Source organism: Rutidosis leptorrhynchoides, chromosome 10 (genome assembly GCF_046630445.1).
Source record: "Rutidosis leptorrhynchoides isolate AG116_Rl617_1_P2 chromosome 10, CSIRO_AGI_Rlap_v1, whole genome shotgun sequence".
Lineage (NCBI taxonomy): Eukaryota > Viridiplantae > Streptophyta > Magnoliopsida > Asterales > Asteraceae > Rutidosis > Rutidosis leptorrhynchoides.
In genome coordinates, this window is record NC_092342.1 from 26,945,465 (window position 1) to 26,961,407 (window position 15,943).

Consider the following 15,943-nt stretch of genomic DNA (forward strand, 5'->3'; position numbering starts at 1 on the left):
GTGGTCAATTATAGAGAGGGAAACGTTATCTAAAAAAATCAAGAAAATCTACAAAAAATCTTTTCTAAAAATCTTATCCGGATAAAACTCTAGATAAATTCTCGCAAGTCGCAAGGCTTACTTGAGTCTCTAGCGAACAAATATAGGTCCAAGGCAACCTTGCGACCCTTGCATCCTGATAAATGGTTCTTGTCTCTCTTTTTCCTGATAAGTGCGATTACAATTTTCGAGTAAGATTTTCTAGGTTTTCTCAAGATTTTTGTTGGATAATGTTTCAACATAAATAGAATGGCCAGCTCTAAACTTTTTACTCCCTTATATGCAATGGCGAAAACAGCATAGGGCAGGGGGTTCTAGGCTTTTCCAGGCTTAAAATTTCGAATTTTTCGATTTTGTCCAAGTGGATTTGAAATTTTCAGGCTTAAAATTTGATTATGCCCCTAAAAGCCTTTATATTTTTGACCAAAAGCTTCCAGATTTTGCCCCCAACCCAAAAGCCTAAGACCCCAAGTTTCTTTTGCCCCCGGTGAAAAAAATTTCTGTTTTTGGCACTGCTTCTATGAAAAAAAACTTTGGAAATGGGTACGCCTACGCCCTTCAATCATTATCAGAGGGGAATTCAAGAATGTTGCTATTTTCTAAGAATAACTAACGCTAACACAAACTGACATTGTCAAGAGTACAATTGGTTTGAAGAGTTGTCTCAAGAATGTCTTATCCAGATCGTGTTGGTGATCTCCACTGGATTGATTATTATCGTCATGCAAAGTTAGAAATTCGAGCTTGATGGCCAGGACTTTAATTTGGAACTAACGACGTTCAATAGGGTGTTAGGCTTTCCCAATGGAGTATGACAATTTTACTCTCGGAGTTATGATTCAATGTTTTATGGTGTAGTCTCTCGTATGACAGTACGTGCTGACTTTATCATAACAAAGTATTGTGAGCCGTTCATCAAAGGCAAGTCGCAAGGCTTCCTTTCGTCCCTAACGACTCGCCACTTTTTTTTTTTTTGAAAGGTAAACACACAGACACATTTATACACGAATTTAAACACGAATACTTTTCGCAAGGCATCCTTGCATCCCTTGCGACTCGCCGCTGACCAGTTTCACACGGTCAGTGGCAAGGCGCAAGGTCCGTCTGACCGTGTGTTCTGGGTCATGATCGATAAATTCCAGGACGTTACATTAAATTTATCGTCATTACTGATAACACACGACTTGCAAAGTCGCAAAGTAGGTTTGTGATTTGTGAGGACATCTAGGTAATTACATTTAATTGGAGGCGTTTGCTTTTATGCAACTAATATTAGATGTTAAACCAGCGATTATCTCCTTTGTTTTTTTTTCCTCTGCCTCAGACGTCATCAAGTAGGCTTCAGTAGGTCTCTTTTCAGCCATCTCATTTTGGTATGTAATTGCAATTGAATTGTAATTGTAAATGAAATACACAGCTGTTATGATGTCCATTCTTTGATTATGAATTGGTAATCAGTTATGATTTGTTTTAATTACTCATACTATACTGACATTTGACTATTTTATCATTTGATTATAGATAGATTTACTTCGATTGTTAGAGATTATACGATACTAAATAACTTTAAATATCACAGTTGGTAGATCTGTTAGTTAGCCTTGCATTATGTGACAGTTTAGGACTCCATGGATGAATTTTAAGAGTTAGGTGACTTAATTTTTAAAAACTAATAAGATAAGAACCCAATTTGAAGTTGATCAGACATTAATCTAAACAACTGTTAGCGTCTCTCTTCAAATTAAGTAGCTTTGTTAACAGTAAGATTGAATGTCTAAAATACACTTGAACCCTAGTAGTCATTAACCCAAAGTTTTAGGCTTTCTGATATAAAGACACATTTTATCAATAAAAATCAAAATACATTAATTATTGTAGTCTTGTTAATTTGAAGGGTGAACAAATTCCACTAAAGTTTTATGTAGCGTTCCCTGTATGAGGAATAGACTAGAACAAGGCATTCACATAGTTATGATATCAATTATAAATGAGCCTCTTAAATACATTATAGCTATCATTTTTTTATGTCACACTCACTATTTCATACGCAAACTCAAATGCACTGCGTTAACATTTACATAGGTATTTTTCTCTTTTCGAACCAACGGTGGCAAAATGGGTGGGTCAGACGTTACGGGGATAGGGTCAAAACAGTTATAGGTGGGATGGGTCCGTTTGTGTCGACCTGGCTGGAACATAATTCGTCCACGACTTTGAATTTTCTAATTACTGTATAAAGAATGTGATATAAGATTTCTTCAATAGTAGTTAAAAACATTATCTATGAACGCTTAGGGATTTAAAATTCACTTTGGTAAGTTTTGGATACTTTGGCCAGTGGTACTCCTTTCATTCTGGGTTATTATAATCCTTTGACCCGTTTCATCTGCTATAGATATCGACCCAACATCCATTCTTAAGTCCCTGGGTTGAAATATTCTCTATAATACATATGCTAAGTATACATTATGTGAATGCTAGTATGCTAGTGTGATAGTCAATCCCAGTTGCAATTATGTGTTACTTAGTGTAATTATCGTCATTTTTTCAAAGTTGATCCAACTTATATGGCTTCTGAATTTGCAGTTGATGTGACACAAAGTTAAACAGGAGTTAATGAAGAAGAAAATTATTTTCAATGGCAATATATTGACTTTGAAAACAACCATCTCATAACTCTATATACGAACATTTTAATCGATACTGCCAACAGACACCCACCATTAAGAAAACGCCATGAAACCTTCAAAAAACAAGAAAGCAAAACAGTTGAACGAAACGCATACCCAACCAACAGATTCAGATCGACCCGTTATCAAAGACCTGTTATGGTTCTCATTCATTGCTACGTTTGTTAAAATACTTCTCATCCCAGCCTATCACAGCACTGATTTTGAGGTCCACCGTAACTGGCTGGCCCTCACCCACACCTTACCATTATCCCATTGGTACTCAGATGAGACCAGCCCATGGACCCTTGATTACCCTCCTTTATTTGCATATTTCGAGCGTTTTCTATCCCTTTTTGCTTCTCTCGTGGACCCCACCATCACACACCTCCAAAACGGCCTAAATTACAACGCTTCTTCAGTCATTATCTTCCAAAGACTCAGCGTAATAGCTTCAGATACAGTTTTAATTTACTCGATATATCGATTAACTAAGAACATGGAGTTAAAGAAACGACTCATGATCTGGATTTTGCTTATTTGGTCACCTGGGTTGTTGATTGTTGATCATATCCATTTTCAGTACAACGGGTTTCTTTTGGGGATTCTATTACTTTCTTTGGGCGCAATTAAAAAAGGAAATGACTTAATGGGCGGGTTCGTTTTTGCGGTTTTGTTGTGTTTCAAACATCTGTTTGCTGTGGCGGGGCCCGTTTATTTTGTTTATCTGTTGCGGCATTACTGTCGTGGAGGAATTATTCGAGGTTTCGGTAAGTTGGTCACAATGGGAATGGTGGTTGTTGCGGTTTTCGTAGCAGCCTATGGACCATTTGCATATCATGGACAGGTAATATGTCTTGCTCTTGTCATCATTTTAAAGTTTTATATGCTGATATAATTTAAATTGCTGGACTTGTTACTATTACTATTTACTATATGTAGTACATATATGTTAAACGTATTTATATTGAGTTGATTCCTGCAATTCTTCCTTGTTATGCTGAACATTTTGCTTTGTATGCTCAGAAGATTATATTTACTATTAACATGTTTTGACTCTTCAAAATGTAATATCACTTCAATTCTGGTGGTTTTTATAACCTCTATTGGATCATGCAAGTAAATATAATAAATCTTCAATTCATGTGGTTAATATAACATGTGTTGCTAAAGTGACCAAAGGAGTCAACAATTCAAAACTGAAACTATGAACAGTCTGAATATGAACCAAGGTTGTAAAAGTCGCGAGTCGGGATGAGATGGAGACGAGTCGGGCGTTGACCAACGTTGACTTTTAGCAATAGAAAAATTGAACATATTTGTATTACCAGTGGCGAAAACAAGAATTTTTTTCCCAGGGGGTGAATTTTTTTTTAAGAGCGTTTGCAATCACTACTTTTTTACTTCCATTCTTTATGAAAATACAACCTTTTGGGTCATGGGCTTTTGGGTTGGAGGCAAAATATGGAGCTTTTGGGCAAAATATGGAGTCTTTTGGGCAAAAAGATGAAGGCTTTTGGTTCGGGCCAAAATAAAAAAATCTAAATTCTTTGGCTCAAAAATTCAGGGCGCGGGTGCTCCCCTGCCCCTCTCTAGTTTCGCCTGTGTATCACACATAAATATATCAAACATATAACATAATATTTCAAACAATGAAATATGGCACAAAATCTAATTTTAGAGAATATATATTTGTTGACATAACTTTGACTGACTTTTTCCAACTTTGACCGGCTTTGACCCGACTCGGCATGACGTTGACCGAAATTTACCCAACTTTTAAGGTTAGTCCCCAAATCGACGCGTCGGCCGATTTGTCCTACTTTTACAACAATGATATGTACACAAGAGCTCAATTTGAGACATGTACATATATTCTTACGAATTCCTTACATCCCTTTTTAACTAATACTATATTTTTGAATTTGTGGTGTTTGCTTACCATAGTAAACACAATAGCTCCCACTGTTAATTTTGCATACACAAACAAATAGATTCAACTAATACCATTCTCATGGTACCCAATTGTTTTGCACTTATCATTCTGTGTATTGCTTTGCAGATACAAGAAGTTGTGAAACGTATGTTTCCTTTTGGTAGGGGCCTTTGCCATGCTTATTGGGCTCCAAATTTTTGGGTGTTTTATATACTATCAGATAAGATTCTTTCTTTCGTGCTTACAAAATTTGGATTTCACATTCAAGCCCCAACGGCTTCATTCACGGGTGGCCTAGTTGGGGACTCGTCTCCTTTTGCTATACTTCCTACGGTATAACTTGCGCCTTAATATTAACTTGCATATATTCGTGTATAAATTTTTTAACTTGTACAAGTAAATTGATTGTGATATGCAGATCACACCTTTAGTAACCTTTGTGCTCGTCCTACTTGCTATATCTCCGTCTCTTTTCAAGATTTGGAGGAATCCCGACCCAAAAATGATTATTAGATGGGTTTCATATGCGTACACTTGTGGTTTTTTGTTTGGATGGCATGTGCACGAAAAGGCGTCACTTCACTTCTTAATTCCCCTTGCAGTTATTGCAGTTGAAAGTATTGACGATGCACGTCATTACTTCATCGTATCTATAGGTATAGGTATTCCTTTTTAATCTGTTACCGTTATTTTGTTTAGCGAGTACTTTAACTTAATTACGTATGTTTTCTTGCAGTTTCCATCTTCTCGTTGCTCCCTCTTCTCTACGAAGCTCAAGAGTACCCGATAAAAGTGTTGTTACTTGTTTTATACGTTACTTTAATGTGGTTTGGCTTTTCTTCTGCGAGTGAATCGATCACAGATGGAGCTTCGGTCTCCAAAAATGGTGGTTTTGTTTTCAAATGGGTTGAAAAGATCTATTTGGTTGGTTTTGTGGTTGTGGAGATATGGGGGCAGTTTCTTCATCCTTTGCTTCTTGGTGATAGATTTCCATTTTTACCCCTTATGTTGGTCTCCTTTTATTGTGCATTAGGAATGATGTACTCTTGGATTTGGCAACTTAGATATATTATTAGATCTTGTTGATGATTTGTGAGGTGATTGTTGTTAACTAACACACCAGTTAGGAGCTTTATTTCACAATGTAAAATGCATTAGTTAAAATTTTGAACCATTCTAGTTAACCATATTTGCCAATCTAACGAGCATTTTTGTGAAACGGTTTGTGATTAATTTGAAACTTTTTACTTGAATCTTGTTTAGTATCATTACATTCTCCGCCATTCTTTAATTAAAATAACCGAGTTCCTGTTTTTCCAAATCATGTATCTACTAATCCATTTAGTTGCTTGCAAAAGTTAGCTGTTGTCGATTAATGATTCACCCCACTGCCATTGAAGGATTGTTGGTGCACAAATGTGACAAATTTCCCATTTCTCGTCACTTATACACTCGATCTCATACTTCAACTGCAACTTTACAAAGTTAAGGAGTGCTTTAAGGTTTTGATGTCATAAAACATGTTTTCTCATTTCTCATCACTTATACACTCGATCTCACACTTCAACTACAACTTTACAAATTAAGGAGTGCTTTAAGGTTTCGATGTCATAAAACATGGACATCTCACCGAATCAAGTTCAGTTCAGTCACAAACCAATGAATAGCATTAAGAAGTTGCACAATATACCACAGAGGCATTGACAGAGGTGGTATACGAGGGGGCGACATGTTTGTTCTCAACGAGTAGGCGCATGTTCGATCTCAAGGCCCATGATTGGTACTGCCAGCAATTAGTTTCTCGAATGGGGTTTTCACAACCGTATAGCCAGGTTGTTGCGATTTGGATTTCTTCCTAACGCGTGTGTGAGTATCGTATGATCCCGAAGATGATCTAGTCGCTGTTGGGTCATGCCGATTGTGCCGTTAAAAAAAGTTGCACAATATAATTGGGTAATTAATTGTGTAAATGTATTGAATTTATTAAAACAAATGTATACTTATCTATAGTTTCTATTAAAATCCTATAATGATGATGTTATTATTAGGTTAATTACTTTGTTTAAAAAAAATCAAAAAACAAAAGAAAAAAAATCTAAACATGGTGGGTGATGTCATTAATCTAAATAATTTTTAAATAAAATTAAATCTTATTAATTATTATTATTATTATATCTTATTAATAATTATTTTAATTATTAAAATTAAATAATTTTGAATTATTTTAATTAATTATTTTAATTTGAGTACGAGAAGGTATAAAAGCTAGGTAGAAGGAAATCAATTCTAAATTTATATTTTAATTTACACTTTTAAAATAAAATGACAACCAATATTATCTCTTATGATTGGACGTAGATTGTTTAATATGCATTTTAGGTGTTTGATGAAATGTTCAGCTGTCGAGTTTTTTAGTCAGACTCTGTGGTTCCACCGGTCATTAAACTAAATGACTTTAGCATTTACGTTAACTTATTTTTTAATTAAAATTAAATCTTATTAAATATTATCATTATTATTAAATCTTATTAATAATTATTTTAATTATCAAAATTAAATAATTTTGAATTATTTTAATTAATTATTTTAATTAATTATTTTAATTTGAGTACGACAACGTATAAAAGCTAGGCAGAAGTAAACCAAATCAAAATTTATATTTTAATTTACACTTTTTAAAATAAAATAACAACCAATATTGTGAAGACCCGTCCTAATCCATCCGAACGAAGTCCATATCGATTATAAACGATTCACAACAGTTGATTACATCGCGAGGTACTTGACCTCTATATGATACATTCTACAAACATTGCATTCGTTTTTGAAAATACAATCTTCCATTACATCGAAAGTTGACGGCATGCATCCCATTTCAAAGTATATCTATCTATAATTGACTTAATAATAATTCTGATGAACTTGACGACTCGAATGCAACGTCTTTTGAAATATGACATGAATGACTCCAAGTAATATCTCTAAAATGAGCAAATGCACAGCGGAAGATTTCTTTCGTACCTGAGAATAAACATGCTTTCAAGTGTCAACCAAAAGGTTGGTGAGTTCATTAGTTTATCATAAATAATTATTTCATAACTTTAATAGACCACAAGATTTCATATTTCCATTTCTTATAAACATACGTCCCATGCATAGAGACAAAAATATCATTCATATGGATTGAACACCTGGTAACCGACATTCACAAAATACATATAAGAATATCCCCATCATTCCGGGATCCTCCTTCGGACATGATATAAATTTCGAAGTACTAAAGCATCCGGTACTTTGGATGGGGCTTGTTGGGCCCGATAGATCTATCTTTAGGATTCGCGTCAATTACGGTGTTTGTTCCCTAATTCTTAGATTACCAGACTAAAAAGGGGCATATTCGGTTTAATAATCCAGCCATAGAATGTAGTTTCAAGTACTTGTGTCTATTTCGTAAAACAGTTATAAAAGCAGCGCATGTATTCTCAGTCCCAAAAATATATATTGCAAAAGCATTTAAAAAGGGAGCAAATGAAACTCACAATAATGTATTTTGTAGTAAAAATACATATGACGATATTTAACAATGCATGATTGCCCTCGGATTCACGAACCTATATCAATTGTATATTTATTAAAACATGAAATGATAATCTCATAATTTTCATTTATAACCTATATAATATTTGTGTGTTTGTAGTTATATAAATTTTATATTAAATTTTATTTAATACAGATACTTTATTTATGTGTATTATATCTTAAGTTTTATTTTATGTTATATATCTATAAATATATGTTTAGTATTATATTTAAAAACCGATAGTTTATTTTATGTAAGTATTTTTATAAATATTGTTCATAATAACAATACTAACCTAAAATGAAATTTTAATAAATATAGTAACTTTGATAAAAATGTTAATTTTTGATTAGGAGATAGTTTTAATAAAAAAGAATAGTGATATTCATATTAATAGATATAATGATAATATTGATGATAATACTTATGTTAGTAATAATAATAATAAAAAATAATAGTATTAATAATAAAAATAATAATAATAATAATAATAACAATAACTTGATACTAATACCAATATTAATGATAATAATAATAGTTTGTGTTATTTTCGTAATAACAATATTAATAACAATAATCATAATAATAATAATAAATAAATGATAAGCAATAATAATTGTGTATACCCTCAAAAGCTTTTAGTAAAAAGAAGTGCTTCAGATGAGACTCGAACCCAAGACCTCTCGCTCACCCATAACGCCATAAACCATTTCACTGTGTGTTCTCTTTCTAATTTAATCTAGGACTCGACTTCAATTAACCCGTTTTCTGTTTTAGTCATCATAATATACGGCCCAATGGCACAACCCTTATACTGCCCCACATGTGCTAAAGTATTATTACGGCCCAATTGTTTAATTGGTCCAACAGACTCAAGTAATTCACCACAGCTCAGCTTTTTATTTAAAAAAAAAAATACGAATTCGCCTAGGACGAGTTTCGAACCTAGGACCTCTCGTTTATCCTCAACACTCCAAACCATCCCTCTACTCTGTCATATCTGTTTTATCCCGAATTAAAATTTATATAAGCCATATGTTCTGCCTTCTTTTTCTTCAACATCATCATCTTTATATGTATATCATACACTATCATCATCATCTCAAATATTCACTATTTAACATAACAATCATCATCAATATATATATATATATATATATATATATATATATATATATATATATATCTCGCTAGCATCATCTATTTCCTATTCTTCTTCTTCTTCTTTCTTTACATCATCATATCATGTCACACCCCCAAAATAGGGCCTAGGGTATTTGTGACTAATTATATCAAATCACAGTTGTATATACGAGAACGACTCTATATGAGACGTTTTGAATAAAACATTTATTAATAAAACAGCGGAAGCATTAAAAGTTTTACATCAAATTTAAACTGAAATAATAATAATATTCTTAATGCAAAGTAAATGTAATGAAATGAAGACTCCACGTAGCAGCATTCAATTCATCAGGTAGCAATCATGGCAATCATCTTATTCGTCACCTGAGACAAAACATGCTTAAAGTGTCAACCAAAAAGGTTGGTGAGTTCATTAGTTTATCAAAATCAATCATTTTCGTTATAATAATAGGCCACAAGATTTCAGTTTCATAAATATCCGTACACTAGCAAGTGTATAACAGCATTCTATAAGTTGTAGGCACCCGGTAACAAGCTTAACGTTCATGTTTTACCCTCTGAAAGTACACCGAATCAGGTGTGTTATATAAACCTCGAAGTACTAAAGCATCCCATAGTCAGGATAGGGTTGTCAGGCCCAATAGATCTATCTTTAGGATTCGCGCCTACCGTACATAGACAGGTAGTTTAATGTTACCAAGCTAAGGGTATATTTCTGGTTTAAACCCACATAGAATTAGTTTTAGTACTTGTGCCTATTTCGTAAAATATTTATAAAACAATGCATGTATTCTCAGCCCAAAAATATATATAAAAAGGGAGTAATGAAACTCACCTTAAATAGCAGTTGAAGTATTCCACGCAAGAAAGGAAAGTAAAGCAAGTAAGTGATCGAGATATCAACTAGAAGTAGTTCTTAAGAGAAAAATGAGAGATTAAGGTGTAAGTTTGAAATGAGAAATGTATGTGGTATTTATAGTTGAAAATGTTAGGTAAAAAAAAATTTAAAATAAAATAAGTAAATCTTAAAAGTTAAAATAAGAAAAAGTATTTTGTATTTTTATTAAAAGTAAATCTTAAAAGTTAAAATAAGAAAAAGTAGTTTGTATTTTTATTAAAAGTAAAATCTTAAAAGTTAAAATAAGAAAAAGTATTTTGTATTTTTAATAAAAGTAAAATCTTAAAAGTTAAAATAAGAAAAAGTATTTTGTATTTTTATTAAAAGTAAATCTTAAAAGTTAAAATAAGAAAAAGTAGTTTATATTTTTATTAAAAGTAAATCTTAAAAGTTAAAATAAGAAAAAGTATTTTGTATTTTTATTAAAAGTAAAATCTTAAAAGTTAAAATAAGAAAAAGTAGTTTGTATTTTTTTATTAAAAGTAAAATCTTAAAAGTTAAAATAAGAAAAAGTAGTTTGTATTTTTATTAAAAGTAAAATCTTAAAAGTTAAAATAAGAAAAAGTAATTTGTATTTTTATTAAAAGTAAATCTTAAAAGTTAAAATAAGAAAAAGTAGTTTGTATTTTTATTAAAAGTAAATCTTAAAAGTTAAAATAAGAAAAAGTAGTTTGTATTTTTATTAAAAATAAATCTTAAAAGTTAAAATAAGAAAAAGTAGTTTGTATTTTTATTAAAAGTAAATCTTAAAAGTTAAAATAAGAAAAAGTAGTTTGTATTTTTATTAAAAGTAAATCTTAAAAGAAAAGTAGTTTGTATTTTTATTAAAAGTAAATCTTAAAAGAAAAAGTAGTTTGTATTTTTGTATTTATTTATTAAAAGTAGATATAGTTTTTATTTTTATTTTGTATAAAATTCTAAAAAAAAATTGTTTAATATATTTCTAAACATTTTATTTCTATATTTGTTTAATTATTAAATACGAATTTTATATAAAAATTATTATTATATTTAGTTTTTATAAAAGTTAAAATTTATGATTATTAATTTATAGTTTTTATTAGTTTTATAAATGTTATAATATTATTTATTATCTAGTTAATTATATATTCTATTAACTAAATAACAAAAGTAATATAAATATTATATATATATTCATTGATGTAATTATGTTATATATTATATATCATAATCTTATTTATAATATTTATAATTATATTATTTATTTTAAGCGTACGTTTATTCGGTCAACGTTAAATTTATTCGTATATAACAACTCTAGGTATTTTAGTAAAATCGGAAGTCGAAAAGTGAGGGTTGTTATAGTACCTACCCGTTAAAAGAAATTTCGTCCCGAAATTTAGTTTTTGCCATCAATCGGCGTTGTTCGTACCTAGACGAGGATATTTACATTTTATCTGGTCTTCACGTTCCCAGGTAGGTTCGGGGCCTTTCGTGAATTCCAACGGATAGAATATTGTTCTGTTTCATGCATTTAAATAATACGAACCCTAATTTCTTACAGGTTCTTCTATAAAGTGCATTTTATCATTAATGCGGAGGTTATCTAAAGGATTAATAAGAGTGTCATTTGACTAGGTTATCCTCAAAAGGGATGATGGTGTTATACGAGCATTTTAGTAAACTGAACACATAAAATGTGTTATGAATAGTATTGAACTTATTTAAAACTTTGAGTGTTTATGTCACAATATTAGGGTAGAAAAAAAACAGAGAGTAGTTCATAAAAATTATAGTCATGAAGTTTGATAGAGATCATCATTGTTTACAACAAAAATATTGTAATGATGAATATAAGTTGAAAAAAATAAAGTTTTATCACTACTGAATAATATGGATAAAACGATTTGATTATAGGAAGCGTATAAACGAAGCTATTGTAAAAGAGTGAATGAGAAATTAAATGTTCGCCTTAACTTTTGACGTAGTCACGATTGATTTCCGGAATTCAAGGGATTAAAGGAAATCTTCGTAATCCATAAGATTTGATTCTCCGGTAATTAAGGAATTTGAAATTTTCTTTGATTAAATGAGGTGAATTGCTTCAATTGCTGTGTTTGGAATTTTGCTATAAATTAGCTTCTTCTGTTTCATTATCTTCACCACTTCTATACTATCTTCCTCAATTCATACTTCCAAAGATTGTGAGAATGCTCCATCCAGTTCTTATCCTGAATATTTTTCTGACTATCATTTCAGTCATTCTTCCTTTTCATTTACCACCAGAGGAATTTGTTTTCTTCTACTATTACCTTGGGGTTATAGTGTTTTTAATTCTCCCATGTCTTTACGTTGCAATACGTATTGATATACACGGTTTGTAATTTCGGTATCGTTATCGGGCTACATATTTTCCCTTATATGTCGGAGCTCTTTGCCTTTTTATTCTCCTCTCGACTCTAAGTAAAGCGAGTAATGGTCCAGAATTTGTAGGTATGAAGTTTCGAATGGACCTACTGTTCTAAGCGTAATATCACGATTTGATTTGGTAAATTACCAGAATTACTGAGGATAGAACTATCAAAAATATATTTTCTTGATATGTTCAGAGATTAAGTAGAATGTAAGAGTCGTGTAACATGGCAAATGATGATTATAAAGTCTATGAATCATCATCTTCCATTAAAAATTTAGCATGACTTACTGTAATATAATCACGTTGGCCTGACGTCATTATATTATACTAACTCATGCTTCAATTCTCAACACTACTTCAAATCATTCAAAATTTGAATTTAAATTTTACGGAATATAGAAACTTAAACAGTTTTCCTTTATGATGTAATAAAGATATTGCAAAGAGATAATTAATTACGGACAAGAATCGTTATGAAGATATCTTTAGAAATATCGAGGATATTTATAACGAAAGATACGATGATATTTTAGAATTTCTAAAATCGATGGATAATGAAGAAATTCTTCTGTAAGGATTTAGAATGCGTAAAAAGATCTTCTGTGATTTCCTTCAGAAATTGAATCATCTAGATTCTTTGGTTATAGGTTTAGTCCTTGGGATTTTTCCTTGGTCTCCTTCATGTTTTGCTCAATCCATCTTTCAATACCAGATTTTCTTTTGAGCTTTTCCAATACACAATTCTTTATTATCAAGCTTCTGATCATTAAGGCCATCTACAGCTTTTGCTGCTTCATCAGCATTCTCAAGGTTAACTGATCTGAATCATTGATTATCAATCCGATATGTTTTCAAGGATTTTGAAGAATGTACAATGTAATATATTAATGTGAATGTTAGATATTTCTTGGGTATTACCTACCCGTTAAAATATTTTCACAATCAACAGTTTGTACAAAAGAATTTTTAAATACAATCTTTATGAAAATATACATACATATATATTTTATTCAGATGTAATTATGGATTTAATAAGTTAATATAATATTAAACTCATTTGATTTACGGTTGAAACGAGAATAAATAATCTCCAAAACTTTAGAGATTACATAATCGTCGCGGAATATTTCTTTAATGAAGTTATGAATCAATACTTCATCGTTCATTGTTATTAATATACCTCAGTATATGATGTTGATGCTCGTGGATTTCTTGTGAAATTCATAAGGCACAAATGATGTTTTCGAGAAATTTTCGAGTACATCGAAAATAGGAGTGTAAAATCACACATGCATTTGAATAATACACTTAGTTTATTATGAAATGGAGTTTATTGTACAGAAGCAGTGATTAATGATTGTTAAGTCATTAACGAAGGATATACATCATAGCGTATTAGTGATATGAATTAACCAAGTAGTACATACTAGTTAAGATTCACACGTAATAGTTTAGTACGAAAAGATTTATTATTGTTCCAAACCATATATATATAAAGTATACATATATAATTCTTCAGGAAGAATGAGTCAATACATCTTAACTCATTATTACTAATATTCCTTAGTATCTATGGGCGTATGATGTCGATGTTTGAGGTACCGATTATGATATTGAGACGTGGGATGCTGATGTTGTTGTTGGTGAAGCTAATGCTGTTGGTGGTGATGCTGATAGTACTGGTGGTGCTGGTGCTGCTGTTGGTGCTGCTTGTGGTACTTGGTTAGTAAGTGTGAGCCTAGCTACCAAATCGCACACTATTTCCTCCAGGATTTCTACTTTACGCTCTAGTCTATGGATTTGTTCTACCCATTCCTCTGTAAGGTTTGTCAATTCTTGATATTTAGTTCGAAGTCTTCTAACTTCTTCTAATAACCCTTTCTGGTTAGAATTCAGGAGTAGAGGACGAATATTGTCGTTGGTTACATCGAGTCGACCTTCGAGACAGAAAATCCTTGCGAAAAGAGTGAAAACGGTATTGCGAACAGGTTCGCCGGTAAGTGGATCGAGTACTCCGACGTTTGGTGGTAAGTTTGGCTCGTGATAAGGAGTACCTTCTTCATTTCTCCATAGGGTGAGTATTTCGCGAACCCATCCCCATTTTCTAAAGAAATCACGGTAATTGATCGGTGGGTGTGCTCCTGTCACGCTATCTTTGGAGCTAGAAGAACTTGAGGAATCAGGTGAGAAATCCATATTATGTGTTTGGAATAGGGTTTGATATGAAATGGGTGTTGAATATTGAATGATATATTTGTCTCCTTGAATACGTATATATAGCAGAAAGATTTCTGTAATTTACGGAGGAAATTTAGGAAAAGTGTTATCCATGGTCTATTGGGAATAGATATGCTAAGATATGATTTGTCTATACTCCAATAATGGCAGTATGATGTGTCGAGATTATAAAATGATAAGTATGTAATCTAATAATCTTTCGATTAAAGACTTTCAATTCGTATACTGTGATAACCCAATGACATTTCCCGGTTCGCAAACCGATGCATAAAGGCATAAGGCATATAGGTACGTGATATAACAGGGAGTTATATACGTTTGAGTATGAATTATAGGAGTTTCAAAAATCTTGGATAATATTTCATGTAATACATATGTAATACACAAAACCAGGATAGATGACTAAGTGAGTTGTTCTTAATAAGTTCACCACTTATTAAGTGCGTAAGTGACTAAGTGTTGTATGATCACTATAGTCAGGTTTGATATTGTGCACCATACCCAAACATCTATGCCACCGCCGAGTCACTTGAATGATCAATTGTTACCGGTTGGCCCAGGAATTCTCGACCAAAATCTAAGTTTGGCATTCGAAATCCACAAGCGTCCCATAGTGGTACCAAGGATCACCCTAGGCCTTAAGTAGCGTTGACGTTCGAGTAATTTCACATTATCGTGTATGTTATAATCTTAAGATTTAAGTATAGTTTCTAAGGTATAGTGTAGCATTTATCAATTAAAGGCAACAATTAAAGGCACTATGGTCAAGGAAAGTTGTAGTCCTACATTGCTAAGGTACCTAATTGTATAAGGCACACATAAAATGCAATCCTGGTTCTCTACAACAACCTGCTCTGATACCAATCTGTCACACCCCCAAAATAGGGCCTAGGGTATTTGTGACTAATTATATCAAATCACAGTTGTATATACGAGAACGACTCTATATGAGACGTTTTGAATAAAACATTTATTAATAAAACAGCGGAAGCATTAAAAGTTTTACATCAAATTTAAACTGAAATAATAATAATATTCTTAATGCAAAGTAAATGTAATG

The 15,943-nt window shown here is 31.7% G+C and overlaps 1 protein-coding gene across 1 annotated transcript; it reads left to right on the forward strand.

Moving 5' to 3' along the window:
• The first annotated feature begins 1,270 nt into the window (after positions 1-1,270).
• Positions 1,271-5,825, forward strand: LOC139872973 (dolichyl pyrophosphate Glc1Man9GlcNAc2 alpha-1,3-glucosyltransferase-like). The gene is made up of 5 exons (XM_071860904.1): positions 1,271-1,412; positions 2,626-3,555; positions 4,771-4,977; positions 5,063-5,300; positions 5,381-5,825. The coding sequence occupies exons 2-5, from the start codon at positions 2,776-2,778 to the stop codon at positions 5,728-5,730; spliced, it is 1,575 nt and encodes a 524-aa protein (XP_071717005.1). The 5' UTR covers positions 1,271-1,412; positions 2,626-2,775; the 3' UTR covers positions 5,731-5,825.
• Positions 5,826-15,943: the final 10,118 nt, after the last annotated feature.